The sequence below is a fragment of the Poromitra crassiceps genome, assembly GCF_964638095.1.
Source record: "Poromitra crassiceps genome assembly, chromosome: 13".
In the NCBI taxonomy this organism is placed as follows: Eukaryota; Metazoa; Chordata; class Actinopteri; order Beryciformes; family Melamphaidae; genus Poromitra; species Poromitra crassiceps.
The window spans coordinates 12,675,780-12,702,914 of NC_139644.1; the positions used below are offsets into that span (position 1 = coordinate 12,675,780).

Here is a 27,135-nt window from a genome sequence, read left to right on the forward strand (position 1 = left end):
TCAAAATAATTACATTGTTCATTAAAAATTATTTTTTTTTACCTTCAATGAATATTCAAAATTTGACAGTTTCAAGTATAAATGGTGGTAGTGCATCAATGCTATATTTAATCCATAAATTCAAATTAGACCAAAAGCTAGTAGCTAATCCAGTGAAAAACATAAATTATCTGTTGTCTCTATCTCTGTATTACAAAAATGGCAAGAATTACAATCAATATTAAAATTATTCTCAGGAATAATCCCCTTGTTGGAGTGGATATTGCGTTATAAGAGTGGGGGGCACAGGACCCCCTGGTGCGCAAGGTCCTGGAGGTGGGGGGTCTCTGCCGGAGGTGTGGTACCCGGGCAAGGTGAGGGGCAGGGCGGGTAGTGGAGGGGGACCTGCCTGGGTCTCTGGTGCCCAGGAGAGGGGCTCCAGGCCTGGGTAGTGGATGGGTGGTGATAGGGGACTTGCCTGGGTGTCTGGTGGCTGACAGAGGGGCCCCAGGCCTGGGTAGGGGATGGGTGGTGATAGGGGACCTGCCTGGGTCTCTGGTGCCCAGGAGAGGGGCTCCAGGCCTGGGTAGTGGATGGGTGGTGATAGGGGACCTGCCTGGGTCTGTGGTACCCGGGAGAGGGGCTCTTAGCCTGGGCAGAGGCAGTGTGGAGGTAAGGGGACCTGCCTGGGTCTGTGGTACCCGAGATAGGGGCTCTTAGCCTGGGCAGAGGCAGTGTGGAGGTAGGGGGCTGGCCTGGGTGTCTGGTACCCGAGATAGGGGCTCTTAGCCTGGGCAGAGGCAGTGTGGAGGTAGGGGGCTGGCCTGGGTGTCTGGTACCCGAGATAGGGGCTCTTAGCCTGGGCAGAGGCAGTGTGGAGGTAAGGGGACCTGCCTGGGTCTGTGGTACCCGAGATAGGGGCTCTTAGCCTGGGCAGAGGCAGTGTGGAGGTAAGGGGACCTGCCTGGGTCTATGGTACCCGAGATAGGGGCTCTTAGCCTGGGCAGAGGCAGTGTGGAGGTAAGGGGACCTGCCTGGGTCTGTGGTACCCGAGATAGGGGCTCTTAGCCTGGGCAGAGGCAGTGTGGAGGTAAGGGGACCTGCCTGGGTCTATGGTACCCGAGATAGGGGCTCTTAGCCTGGGCAGAACTGACACACACGAACTCTTAATGCGTTGTTGGACCGTGTCAAGAGGCGTAGCCAGACCGTGCCAAGAGGCGTAGCCAGACCGTGTCAAGAGGCGTAGCCAGCTGGCTCTGCGGGTCTGCAGTTAGATGTATCTCCACTTGAAGGCAACACGTCCCTACATCTCGAGCTGACCACCTCTTCCTCATCCTCCATAAACCGAAGGTCTGGTGCGCCACGTTGTGGATATAAAGTGCATTGCAGCTTTGGTTGAATACGGTATGTTGCCAGGGCTCGATGAAAAGGTCAAAATTGAATTTGACAGCCTTCCCAACAGCAACTATAAATCCAGAAGACACGCATAGATAGGCCCAATCTAAAGGGACAAAAAGAACATATTGGCTAGAACAAAACATGATTGCTACATTAAAATGGAAAGCTCCAGCCTCCTGGGCTTTATTGTGTTTTCCTTTTGGCAAGTATTGTACAATATGATACCTGTCGATTCGAGGCTGTGCATATATTATTTATGTAATATATTTTTATATTGCCAATAAAGAATTTCAACCAATCCATCCATCCATCCATCCACCCACCAATTTACCTAATATGAGAATGATATTAACGATTGATGCCCTGTGCTAGGTACCATCATCACAAAACCGTACTCTATTTGAATCACAAAACACTAATAATGAAGCAAACACATCGCTTGTCAGTTTCTATGGCAACGGCGAGACGCTGCGTCGTTACGGGAAACGGATGTGGCGCAGGGCGAGGAAGCTGTCCGTCTGAAGTTTTGAGCGGCGAAATCAGTGCTGAAGCTCAAGGTAAAATCGCCTTTTGTTAGTTCATATTGTGTATTTTCATTAACACAGGTTATTTGTAGCGTGGGCATGTTCACTAAAGCCTATAGAAAAGCAGCATAATGTGATAACTCGTGATAACCTTACAGTAACATTAGCTTGTTTGGCTAACGTGTAGTGGCAATGTTTGCTAACATAGTGCTGCTAGTGTAACGTTATCTGGAAGGCATGTCTGTCATGATGTCTGTCACTCAACTTGTAACGTAGCTAGCTAGTTAGCGTTCTTGTCGCTCTGGAACAACGTCAGATATAGCGTTACATTTATTAGTTGTTATGTTGTGCTGGGCTACCCAGCTCCACTTTGTTACTGGTGGCAGCTGTCAGGTCAGCTAACTTTACTTCAGCACTCCCTGTAACTAGCTAGCTATGCTAACCAGTAACATACCTTTTTCATTCCTCCATCCAAGACACTATGAGCAAACATGAGGAGTCCTGGGAGAGGCTGGACTCAGAGTTTGACTATTTTCTACTGGACATGAAACCATATGTCCTCAAACACCCCAACAAGACAGGTAATGTTAGAATGATATTACCCACATAATACAGTTGGATTAATAACATGATTTTGCTGGCTGTCTTCTTATAATTTTCCTTAACACAACAAGAAGATGTGTGTGATTCGCCCCACTTAAAATGAACTGGCTACTGGCTAGTATAACCTAACGGCCTTTCCCCTTTCTGTCACCCAATGACCCCGTGCAGAGCGACAGCGTTGTGCGGTGTGGATAAAGAAGCTGTGTGACCCCGCCGTGTGTGGCTCTGGCCTGATGGGGCGCAAGAACCGCAACATGTATGCCCGCCTGCTTCTGCACATGCTCAAAAGAGGCGTCCTGGAAGGTCCTTTCACCAGCAAGCCAGAGGCAGGCAGCCTCAAGACACTCCCTACCTACATGGTAAACATGACTGTTTATCAAATCTGGGACATGACAATACTCATGGTTTTCAAAACAGTTTTGTATATCATGTATTGTGCAGTCTGCAATGTGATTAGCCCCATTTGTTTCCGACCTCACCCCATCGCCAATGTTTCAGGGACTGCGTCACGTAAGGTTACTATCCGTGATGTGAGGCACCGAGGGGAGAAAATGGTTTCTTACCCGTCTCCGATGTCCGATGTCAAATCGCAGATTTGAAGATCTTCTATTCCTCTTGGATGTCAGAGTAGTTTGTCCGGCGGTGTTACATGATATTCTGCGGTGAAACAACCGTTTAAAAGCTTTTACAGCCAGGTGCCGAATTTACAACAGAGTGTGTTTGAATTGATATTACTATCACGGTGTATTCGTGGAATACTCAAACTCCCAAGGTACTTATATTACCGGTAGTCTCTGTGTGTGCCCACGCATGTGTGTAAGAGGATATAGGGCTAGTAGTACCAGGCAGGCAATAACATAGTTGTTGAATATGGAGGCAAAAAGTATTGTGTAGGATTTCTGGTTGACTAAAGTAATTTGGACCCCATCTGTGGTCTTTGGCTTGTCACCTCCAGTCCATCTACTTTGACGAGCCCCTGGGTGGACAGTCTGTGGAGCAGAGCAATGCTGGTCTGCCTGACTGGGTGACAGGAGAGCTCGGTGTCCATACTGATGACGGTTGGGCTATGGGTCTGCTTAAAGACAGAGCCAGCTCTTCACCTACAGCAGCTCATCTCAGGTACTATTCCACCTTTCACCTGAGCCAATGATGGAAATGTCTCCCCCGTGTTTCCTTTACACTTCTAGTTGCAGTGGCCTCTTACTGTGAGTTTCTTTTTCCTTTTTTTCTCACAGCTTGAAAAATGTAATGAAAATCCATAATCTGGCCTTACTGCTCAACTTGTCAGAAAACCAATTACAGCACAAATGTCTGTATATCATGATATACATTTCAAAGTAAAAGCCATTTTTAAGTGCAGCATCTACCATACTCAGGATCTGACCCTATAACTGGCACAGGAATGAACCTGTGACCCCAGAATGAAAATTATACCTATAAGTACAGAAAAAATATTCTCATTGAGTAGGTAGGTAAAAGACTTCAACACAGTTCAGTTATTTGTTTATAATGTCACAAACGGGGTAATAAAAACTAATCGGTACCGGCTATCCTTATAATGCTTATTTTAAACTGTATTTTAAATGGCATCAGCCCAGAATTTATTTTGCAATCGGTGCATCTCTAATAACAATATTGAATCAGCCGAGATCCCTGCTGGCACATTTCCACTTTGCAGCACCTTGTTGCATCCATGCCTCAAATGAGTCACAGGGCTCTGGAGGCAAACAGGCATCCTACCTGGCACCAGCTAGTGAGTCACAGGGCTCTGGAGGCAGACAGGCATCCTACCTGGCACCAGCTAGTGAGTCACAGGGCTCTGGAGGCAAACAGGCATCCTACCTGGCACCAGCTAGTGAGTCACAGGGCTCTGGAGGCAGACAGGCATCCTACCTGGCACCAGCTAGTGAGTCACAGTGCTCTGGAGGCAAACAGGCATCCTACCTGGCACCAGCTAGTGAGTCACAGTGCTCTGGAGGCAAACAGGCATCCTACCTGGCAGCAGCTAGTGAGTCACAGGGCTCTGGAGGCAAACAGGCATCCTACCTGGCAGCAGCTAGTGAGTCACAGGGCTCTGGAGGCAAACAGGCATCCTACCTGGCACCAGCTAGTGAGTCACAGGGCTCTGGAGGCAGACAGGCATCCTACCTGGCACCAGCTAGTGAGTCACAGTGCTCTGGAGGCAAACAGGCATCCTACCTGGCACCAGCTAGTGAGTCACAGTGCTCTGGAGGCAAACAGACATCCTACCTGGCAGCAGCTAGTGAGGCATAGGGCTCTGGAGACAAACAGGCATCCTACCTGGCACCAGCTAGTGAGTCACAGTGCTCTGGAGGCAAACAGGCATCCTACCTGGCAGCAGCTAGTGGGTCACAGTGCTCTGGAGGCAAACAGGCATCCTACCTGGCAGCAGCTAGTGAGTCACAGGGCTCTGGAGGCAGACAGGCATCCTACCTGGCACCAGCTAGTGAGTCACAGTGCTCTGGAGGCAAACAGGCATCCTACCTGGCAGCAGCTAGTGAGTCACAGTGCTCTGGAGGCAGACAGGCATCCTACCTGGCAGCAGCTAGTGAGTCACAGTGCTCTGGAGGCAAACAGGCATCCTACCTGGCACCAGCTAGTGAGTCACAGGGCTCTGGAGGCAGACAGGCATCCTACCTGGCACCAGCTAGTGAGTCACAGTGCTCTGGAGGCAAACAGGCATCCTACCTGGCAGCAGCTAGTGAGTCACAGGGCTCTGGAGGTAAACAGGCATCCTACCTGGCAGCAGCTAGTGAGTCACAGGGCTCTGGAGGCAGACAGGCATCCTACCTGGCAGCAGCTAGTGAGTCACAGTGCTCTGGAGGCAGACAGGCATCCTACCTGGCACCAGCTAGTGAGTCACAGTGCTCTGGAGGCAAACAGGCATCCTACCTGGCACCAGCTAGTGAGTCACAGTGCTCTGGAGGCAAACAGGCATCCTACCTGGCACCAGCTAGTGAGTCACAGTGCTCTGGAGGCAAACAGGCATCCTACCTGGCAGCAGCTAGTGAGTCACAGGGCTCTGGAGGTAAACAGGCATCCTACCTGGCACCAGCTAGTGAGTCACAGGGCTCTGGAGGCAAACAGGCATCCTACCTGGCACCAGCTAGTGAGTCACATGGCTCTGGAGCCAGACAGGCATCCTACCTGGCACCAGCTAGAAACAAACAGGCATCCTACCTGGCACCAGCTAGAAACAAACAGGCATCCTACCTGGCACCAGCTAGAAACAAACAGGCATCCTACCTGGCACCAGCTAGAAACAAACAGGCGTCCTACCTGGCACCAGCTAGAAACAAACAGGCATCCTACCTGGAACCAGCTAGAAACAAACAGGCATCCTACCTGGCACCAGCTAGAAACAAACAGGCATCCTACCTGGCACCAGCTAGAAACAAACAGGCATCCTACCTGGCACCAGCTAGAAACAAACAGGCATCCTACCTGGCACCAGCTAGAAACAAACAGGCATCCTACCTGGCACCAGCTAGAAACAAACAGGCATCCTACCTGGCACCAGCTAGAAACAAACAGGCATTGGAAGTAAATTCTAGTTTTTTGGCACCAACAATCACACCACATTCAGTGTCACTTAGCTCATACATCTTTCCAATTCTAATATCCTGCTATCGATTCATGAATCCCAATATCGTTTTTTAATATAACACCTTTTCCCATGGATGCTTGAAGCTTTAACGCCATCAGACTCGCATGGTTTGGTTCTTAGCGCAACAATATCTCGTAAACATCTGTACGCGATATTTTTAATAATGCACCAGGTTACAATTTACAGCATTGTTCTTTGAGAATCTCTATCATATCCAAGCAAAAGTGGTACAGTATTGTAACTGAAATATCGATATCATATCAAATGGGAAATCGAATTGGCTATCGGAATCGTATGGAATCGGGAAATCAGTGGCGATACCCCCAGCCCTCCTAAGTGAACCTCTGAATCCTGTCTGCATGCTTTACGTTCATGTTTTATTAATATGACTCACTGTGTGGAGGAACAAGCTGCTTGCACAACCTGGGAGGTGTTCGGAACACGTGGATCCCTGTGTGTATTTGAGAATGTCAGTGATCCAAATGAAAGAACTGAAACGGATTTCCACATATATTGCATTTTGCAATATCACTTTTCTGAGTAGAAACATACCCTCAGCGTGACCTGCTGAGTCTTCTGGAGAAACGATGTGATCTTGGATAGAAACGAGACAGTCAAGCCACACCGTTATTGACCTTTTTCACATCAGCCATTTTGTGTCTAAAAGGCAGGGTAAACACAGGTGCAACCAAAACATGAATGAGGGCTTCCTACTTCCATTCCATTTAGGAGTGTGTTGGGTGTTAGGTGTTGGGGCCATCATTAATGATTTGTTGCACCACCTGTGTTTACCCTGCCTTTTAGACACAAAATGGCTGCTGCGAAAAAGGCCCATTAGATGCATAACGTTGGGAGGAATTTGATGTGACCGTTGAAAAGTGGGAGTGTCTGGGACGAGAGAGACTGCCCCTGCAGTGGTTCCCAGCAGAGGGAGACAGGAGTCCACTCAATAATTTATTTTACAGGACAAATCTGAAACTTGCTGGGCAAATTTCAATAAGTCTTTTACAAACACAATATAATAATGTAAATCCAGGTTACTGCGCTCAGCCCCAGAGCAGAGAACCAGTTTGCGTTTGCCCACGGGCGGACAGCTGTCTCCCCGCCGCCGGGAGAGAACCGACCCCTGAGCCAATTACTATGCATAGACTTTGCATCTACATTAAACTAGAGTATTGACTTTTTTTCTTTTGTAATTTTTGTATGCGTATTTGTGCAGATATTCACATTTCTGGGGGGCTGACTTCCGTGCTGTTTGATGGCCGGTGTGGTGCAGCATCGGGCATGTGACTTACTGTAGCAGCATGAGCTGTGATTGGTCTACTTTTGTGGACCAGACAAAACCCTCTTCGAGATGGCTCGGCCGCCGCGCCATCAAAACTTTTGGGTCAACTATAGAACACATACACAATGTATAGCTTAAGATATGCATCCAATCCTTCTGTTTTGATGTTCTTTCATTATCAGGCTGAAAACGTTGAACTTGGCCGTCAGGCTGAGTTTCTGACTGATCATCACCCACCCTGTTTACTCTGCAGCGCTGCTGTCAGAAGAGTGAAAGGCATTGCCAAGTCCTTGCATCAGTGTACATGAGCTGTCCACTCTGACTTTTCAAAGGGGCGCACTTCAAAACAACATGAGAGGATGAGGAACCCCTTCATATCTCTCTTCTATCCAAGTATCCATCGATCTATATTCCTCTCTTCTTTACACTTTCTTCGTAGTTGAAAGTGAGGTCTCTAGCCCCCCCAAGAGGAGAGAGGAAAGGCTCCGCAACTCATTAGCTTGTCCTCTGTTTCGCCAGCTTTTTTGTTATTGTATTTCTCCCCTTGTAGGAACATCTGCTAAATAGCTAAAAAAATGTAAATGTATGTATTTTTGATTCGGAAATAAGCCCCTTTTCCGCTTCATTAAAGCTGGCTTGCGTAAAAGCCTGCCTGCGTTTAAGGCCGTAGTAAATCAGTCGTCCTGGTTTGCTCGGGGATATTGCCTCTGACTCCGGGCAGTTTAGGGACTTTCACAAAGTGATGTTAGTAATGGCTCGGGCTTTCTCCTCCCAATTAGCCCAGTAGAGGCTCGTCAGAGCTCACTGCCTCGTTAAGCTCATTAGCATAATAAAAAGAGAGAAGCGTAAAGAGAGGCTAATATCCACCGGGGCACTCTGGGAGGAAGACTACAGGCCCTGTGCTGCCAGATTTAATTCACATCTTACATGCAGGGAGGTTGTATTACTTGTAAGACTTGATTCTTAGAAAAGAATCTTGTCTTTAAATATTGATTGGAACTAAATTGACATTGTCATGTTTTTTTTCTCTCTCAAGGCAGAGAGCGCCTCCTCCCCCATGCTTTTTCTATTAAATGAAATGGTTTTCATTATTTGGGGTTGGCGTAAGGCCAGTGGTTGTTTGGTTTGGTTTATTTCGGATCAAGAAATGCATAAAAACCATTACAAATTTACAATTAATACAGTAGTAAAAAAAAGTACACAATATGTAAAACGAAAGTAAAATGATCCAAGGATAACCCAGTAAAGCAGCTTAAAGTTACAAACTAGAAGCCTGCTTATTTCCACTGGGGTCCTTCAAATATCAAAACCTTAATATTACACAATTGTACTTTATAAAAGAAAAACAGAAAAAAGAAGTCTATCGATGACACATAAAATATATGATATATACAAATGAAATCTCAGCGAAGGTGTTGCAATTACTCTCTAGTCAACATCTCATTTTTTAGATGAGTCTTGAGAGCACGTTTAAAGACATTCACAGTGTTTATGCCTTGCACTGAAGCAGGTAAATTATTCCAAAAGTTGATAGCAGTGTTACAAAATGACGTTTGGGTTTGGCTTCCTGCAATAGGTTTCTGAATTGAATATTGGGCAGATCTGGTATTATAGGAATGAATTTCACTTGTTCTTACAACACCCTCCTTGAGATAACCAGGGCTAAGGCCGTTCAAAATGCGATATATGTGACACAATTTAAGTTGCTTCACCCTTAAATCAATCGGTAACCAACCAAGTTTACTAAACTCAGTAGCGCCAATATGAAACCTATTGTGAAGATTAAGCACACATCTTATGGTTTTATTCTGTGCAGTTTGGAGTTTCTGTTTGAGATTTGCCTTTAGGCCAGAGTACCATACACTGCAACCATAGTCATAATGGCATAAGATTAGACTGGAGGCAAGTAATTTCAGAGAACTAGCATTAAGAAACTTCTTGTTCCTTTGCAAAAATTTTACTCTAGAGTTAACTTTACCAATAACAGATTTGCCTGTATTTTCAAAGCTGAGGGTACTGTCAAGTTCAAGTCCCAAATAACTGACAGATGTTTTGTTGATTATTACTTGGTTATTGCACATAACTTTCATATCTGGATGCAGCCGGAGTTTGTGCTTTGAGCCAAAGAGGATAGCATTGGTTTTACCTAAATGCAAGGACAGTCTGTTATCAATAAGCCAGTTATAAATATTTTCAAGCTCATTAGTCAATTGAGCCTGAATAGTTATAACACTCTTACCGGGGACAACCAGAGCTGAATCGTCAGCATAAAGAAGCAATTTACAATTAACAGAAGAGGCCATGTCGTTTATATAGCAAACAAAAAGAAGTGGACCCAGTATGGACCCCTGGGGCACCCCACATTTAACCTCACGCCAAGAGGAAAGAGTACCGCCAATGTCAACAGCTTGCCATCTATCCTTCAAGTAAGATTGAAACCAAGATATGGACGATTGTGAAAGCCCCAGAGCTTTCAACTTACCAATAAGGATAGAATGGTCCACAGTGTCAAATGCCTTTTCAAGATCTAAGACAACCATGCCGGTGAGTTTCCCTTCATCTGATTGTTTCTTTATGTAATCTGTTAAATGAATGAGACATGAATCTGTTGAGTAAGATGGTCTAAAGCCGGACTGAAAATCATAGATAAGAGAGTTGGTGGTCAAATAATTCATAATCTGATCATGAATAAGTCTTTCAACAATTTTCGAAAATGCAGAAAGGATAGAAATTGGTCTATAGTTGTTAACTAGTGTTTTGCTCTCCTTCTTGTGTAGAGGAGTAACACGAGCTAGTTTCAAGTCTTTGGGTACAGTTCCAGTTCTTAAAGATTGATTAATTATTTCAGACAGGGGTTGGGCAACAACAGAAGCACCATCTTTTAAAAATCTGGCAGGGATAGTGTCGATACCAGTGGCTTTGTAAGATGAGAGATTGTTTAAGGCTTTGCAAACATCATGAGCAGAAACATCGTGGAAAGAAAACGAGTTAGATTTAATACCCTTTTCTTTCTGGTAGAAATCAGTTACATGTCCCAGTCCATACTTTGTGGTAGGTTTTTTTTAGTTTTTGGACAAGGTCCTCAGCTACGTTGATAAAATAATTGTTAAATTGATTTGCTACATCTTTCTTATCATGAATGAAACCACCATCAGTTATCAGACTAATGGAGGTTTTACTTCCTTTAGATTGGCAAGCTCCAAGGCTTTTAAAAACTTTCCAAAGTTTCTTTGGCTGAAATTTATTTGTTTCAAGTTGGTCAGTGTAAAAGGTGGATTTGGCCTTCTTGATTTTGTAATTAACAATATTTCTTATGCTCTTGAATTCAGAGAGATGGTCATGATTTTTGGTTTTAGCGTATTTCTTAAGCACCTTATCCCTATGTATGACTAATTCACGAATTTCATTATTAAACCAAGGGTGATCATTTTGTTTGACTCTGATAGTTCTCACAGGAGCAATCTTATCGATCACCTTCAGAAACTTAGTTTTAAAGTTAAGCCAAGAAGTCTCAATAGAGTTGGAAACCAAGCAATTTGACCAATCAACATTCTCATGCGCAGGGGTTCTCAAAGTGGGGTCCGAGGTCCTGGGGGGTTCCAGACAGTCCCCAGCAAAAAAAGGGGGGGTATTTTCACTATAATTCCATCCATAAGTATCACAATGACATACATGACTATCTTTGTCATGGGTTTTATACACTTTCTGTAATAAAACATCTAAAAGCAAAAATCTTTGGGGACCCTGGGACAAAATCTTATCAAATGAGGGTACGTGGTCAAATTTGTGCCGGTTTAGGGGTCGTTGATGTGAAAAAGTTTGACAACCACCGTGCAAACTTTTTGGGCTTCAGTACCCTCTTTTCCCTGATTTCTGAATCCAAGTACGGTACCCCCTTTACCAGACTACATTATTTAGCTTAGAAAACAGCAAGAGAAAACTATAGAATGTGATGCACTGAATGAATGATAAGCCACCTTTTGAAGAATATAACATTACAAAATAAGAAATAGAGTGAAGGAGTTGCAAATGAGTGCCTCCTGAGCAGATTTATTTTCACGTTTCATTTATTTTCATGATTTATTCTTACATTTGTCCATTTTTACGTCCATGTACCCTAGTTTGGGAGCCACTCGCCAAGGCTAACTCCTACATACTGTATGTGTGCATCTGTTGAATAAATACAGCCCAGGATATGGCTATCCCATAAACCTGGTTTTAGATTACCTGATCAAACATGAAACAGACAAATTAGAGCAGGGGTTACAAACTTTTCCGTCCAAGTACCAAACCAAATTTCCCAGGGACCACTTACACTGCGTATACCCACCCCTACCCCCAATCAAATAAAATGTGCTGATTTAACCATGCAATAGCAGCAGAAAGGCTAAATGACAATATAAGGCTACTAGCTGGTTCAAAACGGACACACACACACCTGCCAACATTAGGCTGTGAAAGAGGACCCCTTTGAAAATGTTTTTTCCCTTTGCCAAAATGTAGCCTAACTTTGGAGTGTTATTTAGCTGCCTTCCTGACAAACTAGCATGACATGGTTGGTACAAATGGATGCCTTCTTAGGTCTTCTAGTTTCATATGATACCAGAAACCTCACTCTGGTTTTAAAACTGAGCCTGCTGCAGCCTCTGAAAGTAAATGTGGTAAAATTGTGATATTTCCCAAATACCGCGATATTTCCGAAAATCGGCTAAATCCGGCAACTCCTCAGGGTTAATGTGTTTATCTAAAAAGTCAAACTGTTGTCTCTCTTTTTTCTTTTTCTTTTTTTTTCAATTCTCTGGGGGACCACCAGGCGGACCACAGTTTTGGAACCAATGAAGTAGAGCCTAGTTTTCGGCTGGCAGTGAGTCGATTTGTACACCTTTATTGACCTGTTTTCGTGACCTGAAAGCAGTTTGTTTGCAAAACGAATGCAACGGCTCACATATTACAAGCAGCTCTGCTCCACCTCCACTCGGCTACTTTATAGGGCATGGCTAGAGAGCTCTTGTGGGGAGAGGGGGAGGGGGAGGGGCAGACTGCTGAGTACCAACTTCTAGCTTGTGATTGGGATAAGACCATGAAAGACGTCCAGATCAGAGGCTGACGTCCTGATGGAGAGAATTAGCCCGGCCCGCACTCCTTTCATGTGTCTGTCTCATTTAGATAAGATTAAACGCAAGTCTGACTCGCTCCCTGTGATGTGGCAGCGTTTGATCTCTAGTCTTCCTCGCCATTATAGTCAGGTGACCGGCGAGGGTCGTCTCTCCGCCTGTGAAACTGTTGGGTCCAATTCGGGCTTTCGAGACCTCAAGACAAAAGCCGGGATGACTTGGTGGCGACGCGGCGTGTCACTTCCTGTTTCCCATCCAAGTGGATGTGCTGCCGCGCAGTGTGCGCGGGCTTTTTACTCGGCGCTAAATACGTCCGGGTCCGACTTATTCGTCCTATTTGTTTAACAGATAATACCATTCATCCTCATTATAGCCTGAGGCTGTATCAGAGAACACCACCCTGCCTGTCCCTGCTTGGTGTGTCGTCCCAGATTTCGCCACAAGATGGAGCCACTTCCCCGAGCAGAGCTCGAGGCCGTCCAGAGGAATGCTGTGGGAAAGCAGAGAGCCAGCCAGTAAGGGGTGGAGGGATCACAGAGGAAGGCTTTGGTGTGTAGCCTACGTGTGGACTCCAGCCTCTCACATGTCACTTGGAGATCAGACGTCAAACGCGTCTAATACCCTGACATGCTGTTTGTTGCTCTTGGCTTGGCTCAGAGTTCAGACGAGAGAGAGAGAGAGAGAGAGAATGAGAGAGAAACTAGGGGGGGGAGGTGTTCTTGACATAAACCTGATGTTGACTCAGCAGTCAGCACCCTGGGGTCAGGTTCACTGCTAAAGATTAGGGAGTGGTTAAAGATTAGGGAGTGGTTATAGATTAGGGAGTGGTTAAAGATTAGGGAGTGGTTTGGTTGAACAGCATGTGGTGGTTTTGGCTTGATTTCTTTGTTGTGCGAATCCGTCCATCCGTACGCCATCTTTGGCTCAGTCTCTGTCTTAGACTTTTCTCTCTCTTTTTGTCTTCCCTGCTTCATCCTCCCTGACTGCTTCACCCTCCCTGACTGCTTCACCCTCCCTGACTGCTTCACCCTCCCTGACTGCTTCACCCTCCCTGACTGCTTCACCCTCCCTGACTGCTTCACCCTCCCTGACTGCTTCACCCTCCCTGACTGCTTCACCCTCCCTGACTGCTTCATCCTCCCTGACTGCTTCACCCTCCTCCCTGACTGCCTCACCCTCCCTGACTGTTTCACCCTCCCTGACTGCCTCACCCTCCCTGACTGCCTCACCCTCCCTGACTGCTTCACGCTCCCTGACTGCTTCACCCTCCCTGACTGTTTCACCCTCCCTGACTGCCTCACCCTCCCTGACTGCTTCACCCTCCCTGACTGCTTCACCCTCCCTGACTGCTTCACGCTCCCTGACTGCTTCACCCTCCCTGACTGCTTCACCCTCCCTGACTGCTTCACCCTCCCTGACTGCTTCACCCTCCCTGACTGCTTCACCCTCCCTCACTGTTTCACCCTCCCTGACTGCTTCACCCTCCCTGACTGCTTCACCCTCCCTGACTGCTTCACCCTCCCTGACTGCCTCACCCTCCCTCACTGCTTCACCCTCCCTGACTGCTTCACCCTCCCTGACTGCCTCACCCTCCCTCACTGCTTCACCCTCCCTGACTGCTTCACCCTCCCTGACTGCCTCACCCTCCCTCACTGCTTCACCCTCCCTGACTGCTTCATCCTCCCTGACTGCTTCACCCTCCATCACTGCTTCACCCTCCCTGACTGCTTCACCCTCCCTGACTGCTTCATCCTTCCTGACTGCTTCACCCTCCCTGCTTCACCCTCCCTGACTGCTGTCTTCCATCTGGGTGCTTTTCATCCACATATGAAAACTCTTAACCCACCACCCCACACGACCCCATGTTCCTCCCCTCTTCTTCCCTCCTCTTTCTCCCTCTGGCTACGTGTGACAATAACATTGTCCTTGCAGTTGCAGCAGACATCAATCGATGCATAAACACCTTTCACTCACAGGCCAGAGTGTTGCCACTGATCCTGCCTGCAGGTGGCGTGGTGGAGCCAGGGTGTGCTGTGCAGCAGAGGCATGTCTGTGTCCCGGGGTCGGCCTGCTTTCCTGAGGGCGCCCCGGGGCCGAGACCTGGGCCCACTGACTCTGCACCTGGAGGTCAGGCTGTTTTCATCAGCCGAGCCTCTACACACACACGTTGCTCTCCTTCTCTTCTGTGTGTGTGTGTGTGTGTCTGTGTGTCTGTGTGTGTCTGTGTGTGTGTGTGTGTGTGTGTGTGTCTGGCCTGGCTCGCCACTCCTTTGATCTCTGGGCCTCAGACTCCAGACACATCTGATTCAATTATCTTCATCCACCTGTTGACTTTGAGGCCCAAGATTGCAAAGCTTGGCCCCCCATCCAGGTTTCACAGCTGTGTGTGTGTGTGTGTGTCTGTGTGTGTGTGTGTGTGTCTGTGTGTGTGTGTGTGTGCGTCGGGCCCGGCGCCACGAGGGGGTGCCAGGGGGCTTTGCACCCTCAGTTCAATTTTCTGCCCCCTCACTTAAAAAAAAAATATATATTTTAGAATAGTTCATCTATAAAGGCCAGTTAGGCAATGTTTGTACCTGACATGTTTTGGCTGCTGTTTCTGCAGTCTTCATCAAATTTGATCAGTTTAAGTTGATGTAGGCTACCCCCTGTAAACATAGCTCTGTTGTTTCAGAATTGGCAGGGAAGCGCTATTTGCTGTTCTTTGGTTGTCACAAGGTGTCAGAGATGTAGCTATTTTGGTCAATAACGTGGGTCTCTCAGTCCCTCCGCTCTGCAGTAAACAGAAAAGAAACTTGTGGAATCCTCTCTGCTGATTGGATAAAAGTGGGATGGGATCCCAGAAAATGTAATTTCTGTATACATATATAAGGTAGAGATATTGAACACCTTAGTTTTTTATTTTTAATACCACTTACAGTATGTATTGTACACTATACTCGTATCTTCTGAATCGACACACACAATTGCCAGAAGTATTAATAATCTTAGGCTGATTTCGAAATGCATGTTCCCTACATAGGGTTCATGTGAAGTGAACGATACAAATGAGAAAACAGACTCTGCTGGAACAGATGCATCACTCCTGTTTAATATTCAACACTCTCATAGCGAGAGAGCTTTTCCTCCATGGAATAACACCGCCTGTGACAATTCAGATTCACAATTCCCAGTGCTGTGAACGCTCAGGACATTACATTGGGGGTAGGGTAGGTTGGTTGGGAGGGAGTGCTCAGATTTGAGAATGTGAAACAGTGCCCTCTAGAAAGGAATTCATCATCAGATGATGACAGCAGATTATCTGGTTGTCCTACGTCCTCCTGTCTTCTCCAACATCTTCATTCAATTAGCAGTAGTGGGCCAACATTAGTGCCTCAAATGCATGCTCTTAAAGGCCGGCTTTACCGTGGGGAATATGAATATATATTAATTCTTAAAAAATCTTAAATTTCGAATCCGTTGAAATTTTTGAAATTGCTTGTTCACAGCCAGAGAAAAAAATAGAAAAAAAAAAAAGGGCCAGGTGACGCGTTTCGACGCGAAACGCGTCACCTGGCCCAATTTTTTTTTTTTTTTTTTCTCTGGCTGTGAACAAGCAATTTCAAAAATTTCAACGGATTCGAAATTTAAGATTTTTTAAGAATTAATATATATTCATATTCCCCACGGTAAAGCCGGCCTTTAATGAGATAGCTAGCTCAATGGTGTGTGTGTGTGTGTGTGTGTGTGTGTGTGTGTGTGTCTCTGTCTGTGTCAATAAAAAAAAAAAATAATATTTGCAAAACATTTGGAAAAGCCCATAAATGATAGATTTAACGTTTTGTTCCCTTTCAATATGAAGATTTTGGCCAATATATCGTTCATCCCTAGTGTGTGTGTGTGTGTGTGGGCTGGCGGGTGTGTGCGGTTGCACGGGCATGTGGATGTGTGAGTGTGTGCCTGTGTGTGTGTGTGTGTGTGTGTGTGCGCGCGCGCGCATGTGCGCCTGTGTGTAAATGTCTGCGAGCCTGTGTGTAAATGTGTGCGAGTGTGAGTCAGTGAGAATACGCAGAGCTCTTGTCACGCTGCTAGCTTAAAGCGTGATGGACGTTATGAGAGACAATGATTGAGGTGTGTGTTTGTGAACAGATTATACGAGGAGGCATTGAAGGCAACGTGCTCGCGCCGCGCAGGCTAACGCACCGTATGGAAACACGCTGAGGTATAGCAGAGAAGTTTATGGTTGAGAGGATGGGATGAAATGCAGACCACAAAGCATTCAACCCATGCCAGATGTTGATCTGTGTAAATACCCATGCAGGCTGCCGATGCAGGCACATTCATATCCAGACAGAAAGACGATGCCCACTTGCATAGTTTGTTAACCTTTCTTTCTCTCCCCACTCCCTCTCTCTCTCTCTCTCTCTCCTTCCATCAAACTGTTTTTCTCTCTCACCCTTCCTGTTCTAGGAAGAGGCTATATGAGGAGAGGTCCCCTTCTAAGCCAATCACTTCCAGTCCCCTCAGACGTTCCTCCAGGGATGACACCACAGTGGTCAGTTCATTCTGTCTACCACACCCGAGACTTCCATGTTCCCCCCAATATTTCTGCGGACATTTTGGGATTTACACATCGTTACGAAAGAGTCGTGATGAAATGCTAAGAAAGAACAGCAGCCACAATGATCGGCTTTCTGCTTCATCATTGGCCAAAACTGTTTAAATCAGAGGAAAGTCCCTCTGCTTGATGAACTTATTCAGTGTAGAAGGAGCATGGACGAAGTGTGCTAAATGTTAAAGCCACATGTAAAATGTAGGGCTGGGCGATATGGACAATGGCATTATCGATATTGCAATACAATAAAACAATATTGTAGGGATGACTATGAGTGCTTTCACAAAAAATGTACACACTGATATTTCTGATAAATAATCATACTGTGGATATAATTACTAAGGGGTAGGGATGTAATGATATACTCGACTCACGACTCACGATACTGAGTTCACGGTACATTTTTATTTTATTTTATTTTTTAACAAAGTGAGATTGCAGACGAATTACGACTGAAAAAGTTACTGTATTTTTCCTTTTCTTTAAAGAATCCCTTTCTATTTCTTAGGTAGGGTACACCTGCAAAACAGAAACTTTGCAATGAATGCATATTTACTTTTCTTTGTAAAGAAAAACTGAACGAAAAAAACACGTTGCGATTCAATTTTCATCTACTGATTTGAATCTTCACTATCGATTTTTAACTGTTTCGCGTTGTATTGTTACATCCCTGCTAACTGGGTAAAGGCAAATAATAGTAACAGCTAGAACCGTCTGGTAAGTTCAGAAAATGACATCACTTTACTGTAATGCAGCCTTTAAAACCAGTCAAAGACAACACTTATGCCATATCACCATATTACGATGTCCAAAATCTAAGACAATATCTAGACTCATATCACAGTATCGATACGATATTGATCTATTGCCCGGACTTAATATGCTCTGGCAGATCCGTCTCGCGACTCGCCCCCGTCCTGTTCAGACAGATTTCCACCCGACCTTAAAACGGTCGGGCCAATCACAACAGGTTTGATACGATGACTGACAGAGGAGCGCCAGAAATGTCAGCTGCGTCACACGCTTTGTTGCTCCGATTGGTTGCACCAGAGCCGTCTTTATAGAAGAGTCGTGACATCTCCATTCGCTCCAATGGACCAGTTTTTTCTACTCTCAAGAGTTCCAGGAAGTAAGGTCCTGGATTCAAAAGTAGTGCAACCCTTTCCTGGTTGTTCATTGGCATTTGCGATTGGGTCTGCTGATGTTAGGCTAGCAAAAAGCTGCACTAGACTCTCACACAAACTTGCTTCTGGGCAGATCTGATGACCTCACGCCAGATGCAAACAACTCAACCCATTTCCCCCTTGTTAATCCATGACGAGCTTAATGCTTTGTTCCCATTCACGAATCTATCTGTTTGTGATTCCATTCTCCTGTGAATACAATGCATTGATATTCCCTTGGCATCAGCCCCACAGTACATCTATGGCCACATACTTATTATCAGTGTTCAACACAATGAGTTGAATTCCTGCTGCGATGATACAGTGACTTTAGGCTTTGAACAGCCCCGCCACCCGCATACTCAGCATTCCTAGATATTGAAACGAAAACACTCGCACTGTTTGTACTAGGGGTGAGGCTTTGCGACCTTAATACTTTTTTTTTTTTTAATCAGAAGGGGGCATTGAATCCGACGCGATTCCATTCATCGATTTCTCCGTCGTTCCGAGCAGTTCCGCCGAGCTACACCCAAGGTCCACACTCCACCCGATCCTAATCAGATTCAACAACATCTCTCCTTTCCTCCATCGGCTCGCTCGACTTTATTAGATATTTCCCCTCTATTTCGACCCGGCCGCCCACAGCCTCAACCTGGGTAAATGGATCTTGTATCAACACAACAGCGCCCTGGAAGCATTCAAATTATATAGAACCAATCGGGAGGCCCCCTTGTGTAACAAAAGGGTGGGGGGGGGGGAGACAAGGATGAGAGGCGGCGTAGCTGCATGTGACCCTGCTGCGGAATTTACTGCGAGACGGGGACGGAAATGATGTGGAACTGCCAAACATCTGGACCGCTGTATGGAGAGAGAGAGAGAGAGGGAGGAGCCTAACATCTGGACCGCTGTATGGAGAGAGAGAGGGAGGAGCCTAACATCTGGACCGCTGTATGGAGAGGGAGGAGAGAGAGGGGCCGCAGGGCGGGGAGATGGAGATAACGAGCCAGTAGAATGCAGTTGGTATGGGATGAGTAATGCGTCTGTGGGTTAATGTATGTCTGTATGAGCTGGACCTGGTTCAGATAAAGCTTTTTCGGAAGAACCTTCTGTCGTTGCCAGTGCATCATTATATTGTTTTGAACTGAGCTCCATCACCCGTCTCCCCTTCCTTTCCTCTCAGGCCAAACTGCCGATCAGAACACCCGCAGAATCATTTTCAATCCCCTCATCTAATCCACATTCATGCTCATAATTGTCATCTTGTTGTTGCTATTTTGCGTCTGTTTCTCTCACACTTGTTGTTTCTTCACCAGTTGGATGGCGGCGGGATGAAAAAATCGGAACTGTTTGATGACAGTGACCTGGAGGCCCGTCTCAACAGCTGGAACCTGGGGGTGAGTCCAGAGGGCGGTATGCCTGCCCAGAGCTTCTTGGTTACATACGGCTGTCAACATGATTGCAGCTTCATCTACAGCGAGTGGATCTGAGCATCCGAGTTCAACAGTAGATCTAAATCGACGAGAATAGGGCATTGCTGAATCAGCTATATTCCAATTCCCCTGCTGTGGTAGACTAGCTAGCACATGCTTCCTCCGATGCATGTGCAGTCGCCCGCCCCTTTTCTTCACCTGACAGCGAGGAGTTTCAGCAGCACGGTGTGGCGTGTGGGAAGATAACACTATTCCCCCCAGTCCCCCTCCCCCCCAACAGCCGCCCCGACCGTCCGGATGAGGCACTAGTGCAGCGCCCAGGACACATACCCTTAATCCGGCTTCCCACCCAGCAGACACAACCAATTGTGCCTGTCTGGACGCCCGACCAAGCCGGCGATAACACGGGGGGGCTCGAACCTGCAACCCTCATGTTGGTAGGCAGGCAATGTACCGTTGCACCACCCCGACGGACGCCCAATCAGCCTTTATTTTGAATCTATACGGTTTCACCTGGCTATCTCCTAAAGCCACTTCCTCCAGGCAGCTCTGCTGTGGGAAGAGAGGCTACAGCAGGACGAGGAGCGCTGTGTAAACTGAGCAGTGGAAGATTTCTCTTATCTCCTCCATCTGGAGTGCCCTCATCCAGGGCTTGATAAGCACTGTGCCCTCATGCCTTTCATTCCCTCATGTGTGTTCCATATCTCCTTCACCTGCATCACTCTCCATTTCTCTCCCTCCTTCTCCTTTTTGCTCATCCCCTCCGTCTCTTTCTCCCGCATTCACGGCTCCACAGAGCTTCCCTCTCTCTCTTCTCCCTCTCTTTCTCTCTCTCTCTTCCTTTCTCTGACCCTGTCCCAGCGTCTCTCTCTCTCTCTCTCTCTCTCTCTCTCTCTCTCTCTCTCTCTCCACGCTGAGGTAATCTGAGGTATCTATCAGTGGACGACGTGAAGCCGCGCTCCGCTCTGCTCTGTGTTGAGATGCTGATAAGAGGCAGTGCTTGGCAACCCTCCCCAAGGCCTGCATCTTACAGATCAACAGATGTTCCTACATACACACGCACGCACGCACGCACACACACACACACACACACGCACACACACACATGCACACGCACACACACACACACGCACGCACACACTGTGTGTGCGTGCGTGTGTGTGTGTGTGTGTGACACACACACACACATACACACACACACACACACACACACACACACACACACACACACCCTCTTCAAGTTAAGAGAGTTTTATGGGTGCACTGCTTCAAAGCGGCCAATTCCTACAGAATCTCAGCACAGCCCAGCGTCACTCTGTTTAGAAGAACATCTTTAGCTGTGCTTTAGATGTTATGAAACATTCCAGATTGGTTTCTTCACTTCTCCTCTAATCTAATAAAGTGGCTGAGTTGGACGGTAGAATGTAGAGATGGCGTCATAACCGGTTTAGAGCTCTTTAAGGGGGGCGGGAACCCAGTCGACTAGACTGTGATCTCTTTCGGTTGACTGTTGGCCAAACTAAATTCGAATGGGAATCGAGTGTTATATCGCAGTGTGAGGTGCAACATCATGAACATATTACTCTCACCTGTCAGTAAAGGAAAGAAGTAGAGAAAATGCATTGGAGAGAGAAGAACTGGGCTGAAAATACTTTTCTCATCCCTTCAGTGATATAGAATCATAGTGAGTATGTTATGAGGACCACCTGTACACCTGTGTCTTCATGCAATGATCCATTCGTATCCACGTGTTGCCTCCGGCTTGGCCCGGGCGTCCTTATACACGGGTGGGAAGCCGGATTGAGGGTATGTGTCCTGGTCGCTGCACTAGCGCCGCCTCTGGTCGGTCGGGGGCGCCTGTTCGGGGCGGAAGGGAACTGGTGGGAATAGCGTGATCCTTCCACGTGCTACGTCCTGCCGGGGAAGCTCTCTCCCCTGTCAGGTGAAAAGAAGCGGCTGGCAACTGTGCAGAGGAGGAAGGAGGAAGCGTGGTGCTAGTCTACGGCTCTCCCCAGATCGGCAGAGGGGTTGGAGCAGCGACCGGGGCAACAGGGGGGAAATTGGCCAAGTACAATTGGGGAGAAAAATGGGGGGGGGGATCAGATTAAAAAAATAATAATAAAGAAAGAACGGGGAAAAAGTGTTCTCAGGGACTTTGAATGTCACATGGCTTGCTGGTTCCAGACGGGCTGCTTTGAGTATTTCTGAAACTGCTGATCTGGAGATTTTCAAGCACAACGACGGTCTCAGAGTTTTCACAGAGTGCTGCGAAGAACAGAAAACATCCAGTAGCAGCTCAGCGCATGGAAACGCCTTCTTCGACCTTGTTTGAGGTCAGAAGAGAAGAGAATGACCAGACTGCTTTCAAACTGACAGAAAGGCTAACTCAGATACCCTCTTTACAACTGCGGTGGTGAGCAGAAAGCCATCTCAGAACAGAGAACACGTCAGACCCCGAGGCCGATGTCACTCCGGTAGCCGGTTGACACTGAGCTGAAAGCTGATATACCTACGCAGTATTAGTCAGGTGTTATTAATAAGGTGCTGGGTGAGTGTATACAGTCGTAGTGCTTACCACTTGGCAGACATGCTCACAAGTCATTTTTTGCAAGTCCAAGTCTCAAGTCTTTGAGCTGGAGTCCAAGTCAAGTCTCAAGTCTTTGAGCTAGAGTCCAAGTCAAGTCTCAAGTCTTTGAGCTAGAGTCCAAGTCAAGTCTCAAGTCTTTGAGCTAGAGTCCAAGTCAAATCTCAAGTCTTTGAGCTAGAGTCCAAGTCAAGTCTCAAGTCTTTGAGCTAGAGTCCAAGTCAAATCTCAAGTCTTTGAGCTAGAGTCCAAGTCTCAAGTCTTAATACACACACAAATAAAGATTGTTCACAAGTCTCAAATCTCAAGTCCAAATCAAGTCTCAGGTCTTTGAGGACAAGTCTTAAGTCAAGTCTCAAGTCTGTGTGTGTGTGTGTGTGTGTGTGTGTGTGTGTGTGTGTGTGTGTCCAAGTCCCCATCTCTGCCAGTTGGTATGCAGACGGCTTGCTCAGCGCTAGTCTGACAGTAGGAAGCCATCCATCAGCCTGTGTTTGTTTGGCTGCAGAAGCAGGCCGTGTGTGTGTGTGTGTGTGTGTGTGTGTGTGTGTGTGTGTGTGTGTGTGTGTGTGTGATGTGGAGTGTCCTCCCTCTCCTCCGTCCACGTCAGGTCCCAATGACACAGGACGGCGTGCCAGTGCTGAGGCACGGACACCCGCGTGCACCCGGTCCAAGTTTAGGTGGCGCTCTGTGCCAGCGCCGCACCACAGCATTTAGTCTGCTTCTCTTCCCTGCCCTGTGGGCCGTACTCAATCACAGCTGATGACTGGCTGTCCACGGGTATAAAAAGAAAAGCCCCATTCTTCTTTTCAGGGCTGCACGGTATTTTAGACGCTTATTGATTGATTCATCACTGGGTAAATATGGATTTCTTTTTAATCCAGTGCCGGATTTAAATTTAAATCGAGTCGTGCGGTTATACCATACATGGCCTGCAGGCACCGTTGACGTTGCTCTGCGCTGGTTTGTTCTTGTGCATGTCTGTGTGTCCTTCTTGCGCCTGCCGTGTGCATGTCTCGCAAATCTAGTTGTAGTCAAACACGATGTCTCCTTTTGTTGAGCGGCTTATGTTGGCGAACAAAATGGCTGCCCTGTTTTTTTTTGTACCTTCACCATGCAGACTCAGGAGGGAGGTGGAGGTGCTTTCATGATCTATCTCACCTGTCACACGCTCACCCTGAAGCTACAGATTGTGACTTCATCCGTGTACAGTAACAGTAGTAGTGGATGATATTTTAGCCCCGAACCCTGGGGTTCTTTCAGGTCGTGTTCTCTCATCTCGAGCCCGACCCATACAGCGACACCATACCCATATTAGGGAGCAAAAGAAAAAAACGATATGGTATATATTGTATATCGGCCAATATTTTTATATTATATATACACATTGTATTACACGATTCTTTTGCAATGATCCCTCAAATATCAAACACTTGACAAAGGTATGACTTGACACGACTTGAGGTATGTAATCTAGGCAGGATATTTTACAGTTTAACAATCAACTTTATTGTCCAAAATGACATCAGTGCACAGAAACAGTGAACATCACTGAGAATTTAATAATTATAAATAACTAGAAATACAAAAACACAAATAGAACAAATGTATATAACTTGAGTTAAGAAAAAGGATCAAATATACACATGATATATATATGTGTGTATATATATATGTGTGTGTGTATATATATATATACGTATATATATCGGCATAATAATATTATATATATCGGTATATATATCTCGGCATATATATATCACAGATATATCGGATTATATATATATATATATATATATATATATATATATATATATATATATATATATATATATAGACAGCCCCCACAGACAGCTCCACAGACAGACCCCACAGACAGCCCCAACAGACAGACCCCACAGACAGCCCCACAGACAGCCCCACAGACAGCCCCACAGACAGCCCCCACAGACAGCCCAACAGACAGCCTCCACAGACAGCTCCACAGACAGCTCCACAGACAGCCTCCACAGACAGCCCAACAGACAGCCCCCACAGACAGCTCCCACGGACAGACCCCACAGACAGACCCCACAGACAGCTCCAACAGACAGACCCCACAGACAGCCCCCACAGACAGCCTCCACAGACAGCCTCCACAGACAGCTCCCACAGACAGCCCCCACAGACAGACCCCACAGACAGCTCCCACAGACAGACCCCACAGACAGCCCCAACAGACAGACCCCACAGACAGCCCCACAGACAGCCCCACAGACAGCCCCACAGACAGCCCCCACAGACAGCCCAACAGACAGCCTCCACAGACAGCTCCACAGACAGCTCCACAGACAGCCTCCACAGACAGCCCAACAGACAGCCCCCACAGACAGCTCCCACGGACAGACCCCACAGACAGACCCCACAGACAGCTCCAACAGACAGACCCCACAGACAGCCCCCACAGACAGCCTCCACAGACAGCTCCCACAGACAGCCCCCACAGACAGCTCCCACAGACAGACCCCACAGACAGACCCACAGACAGACCCCACAGACAGACCCCACAGACAGCTCCCACAGACAGACCCCACAGACAGACCCCACAGACAGACCCACAGACAGACCCCACAGACAGACCCACAGACAGACCCCACAGACAGACCCCACAGACAGACCCCACAGACAGCTCCCACAGACAGCTCCCACAGACAGACCCCACAGACAGACCCCACAGACAGCTCCCACAGACAGACCCCACAGACAGACCCCACAGACAGACCCACAGACAGACCCACAGACAGACCCCACAGACAGACCCCACAGACAGCTCCCACAGACAGACCCCACAGACAGCTCCCACAGACAGACCCCACAGACAGACCCCACAGACAGCTCCCACAGACAGACCCCACAGACAGCTCCCACAGACAGACCCCACAGACAGACCCCACAGACAGCTCCCACAGACAGACCCCACAGACAGACCCCACAGACAGACCCACAGACAGACCCCACATACAGCTCCCACAGACAGACCCACAGACAGCTCCACAGACAGACCCCACAGACAGACCCCACAGACAGCCCCACAGACAGCTCCACAGACAGACCCCACAGACAGCTCCACAGACCGCTCCCACAGACAGACCCCACAGACAGACCCACAGACAGACCCCACAGACAGCTCCACAGACAGCTCCCACAGACAGACCCCACAGACAGACCCCACAGACAGCTCCACAGACAGCTCCCACAGACAGACCCCACAGACAGACCCCACAGACAGACCCACAGACAGACCCCACAGACAGCTCCCACAGACAGACCCCACAGACAGACCCCACAGACAGACCCCACAGACAGACCCACAGACAGCTCCACAGACAGCCTCCACAGACAGCCCAACAGACAGCCCCCACAGACAGCTCCCACAGACAGACCCCACAGACAGACCCCACAGACAGCTCCCACAGACAGCCCCCACAGACAGCCTCCACAGACAGCCTCCACAGACAGACCCCACAGACAGCTCCCACAGACAGCCCCACAGACAGCCCAACAGACAGACCCCACAGACAGCCCCACATACAGCCCCACAGACAGACCCCACAGACAGACCCCACAGACAGACCCCACAGACAGCCCCACAGACAGACCCCACAGACAGCTCCCACAGACAGACCCCACAGACAGCCCCACAGACAGCCCAACAGACAGACCCCACAGACAGCCCCACAGACAGCCCCACAGACAGACCCCACAGACAGCCCCACAGACAGACCCCACAGACAGCTCCCACAGACAGACCCCACAGACAGACCCCACAGACATGAGAGAGAGAGACACTGTATGATCGCACCAGTTCACATGAACGTAATGGGATCACGAACAACCGTCAAATAGTGGAAGGAAAATCGCAGGTTGTCAACAGACAGATTTAGCTTTTTTTTGACGTTTGTATCACAGTTGCTGAGCTATATTGATGTACTGTAATGCTGCTGCAGAGTCACTGCAGCTATGGCGCCCCCCCCTCTCTCACGTTCAGGTGGTTTAGGTTTTCTGTCTTTCTTTCCGTCTCTCGCATCTCACATTATAATCAAAGAACACGGTGCGCTAGTGTTTGGCCAGGGCGTATATACACATTTGTCTCCGTCGGACGATAAACGAACCGGGGATAGCTTACAGATTAGCGGTCTTGAGTGTTGACAAAAGAGCTGCGTCAGGACCCAAAAGAGGGGCAGAAGAGCGGAAACAGAGATGGCCGCCACACACAATGCCTTGAAGTAGCCCCGAGGTCTTCTCTCTCTCTCTCTCTCTCTCTCTCTGTGTAAACAGTCAGAGTTGAAGGAAGAGACTCCAGCCGCACCACCAGCTCTTTGATGTTCTCCCCGCATTGTTTATGACAAATTGAGGGAGGAGGTTGGTCGTGCTGATGTTTGGTTTGGAAAGGATGGAGAGAGTGAGTGAGGGAGAGACGATCTAAAGTGTTTTTCTTTATTCCTTCTCTTTCAGATTGAAAACCCCAGGTATCTGCGAGAGAAGCCCATTCCCCTGTCTCCGGTAAGTTTTTCGGGGGTCCCCCCAGTGGTTTAGATGTGGTTATGTAGACGAAAGTGTCTTTGAACTCCCCAAACCCCCCCCCCCCCCCCCCCCCCCCTTTTCTCTGTGTAGGTTTTCAAGTCGAGCGTTGGAAGGAATAGCACCTTGGCTGATGAGCAAGGCCCACTACTTAAACAGAGGACGGAGGTAGGCACTAGAGTGTTCACTGCCAAAACTGCTCCCCCTAGTGTTCGATGTAGCAAAGCCAATAAGCTCTTTTCCACTGGCGTTTTTGGTCCCGTGCTGGCCCGCCCCACG

The 27,135-nt window shown here is 47.6% G+C and overlaps 1 protein-coding gene across 1 annotated transcript in view; it reads left to right on the top strand.

Moving 5' to 3' along the window:
• Window positions 1–2,382: 2,382 nt before the first annotated feature.
• The window catches only part of cep112 (centrosomal protein 112), a gene marked incomplete at its 5' end in the record, with an annotated part of 169,800 nt that continues 145,047 nt past the window's right edge, over window positions 2,383–27,135 (top strand). The window contains 7 exons of the mRNA XM_083648557.1: window positions 2,383–2,482; window positions 2,673–2,863; window positions 3,460–3,623; window positions 16,978–17,062; window positions 19,599–19,679; window positions 26,791–26,838; window positions 26,950–27,024. Coding sequence (XP_083504683.1) covers window positions 2,383–2,482; window positions 2,673–2,863; window positions 3,460–3,623; window positions 16,978–17,062; window positions 19,599–19,679; window positions 26,791–26,838; window positions 26,950–27,024 — 744 coding nt within the window. The remainder of the gene's footprint in view (window positions 2,483–2,672; window positions 2,864–3,459; window positions 3,624–16,977; window positions 17,063–19,598; window positions 19,680–26,790; window positions 26,839–26,949; window positions 27,025–27,135) is intronic.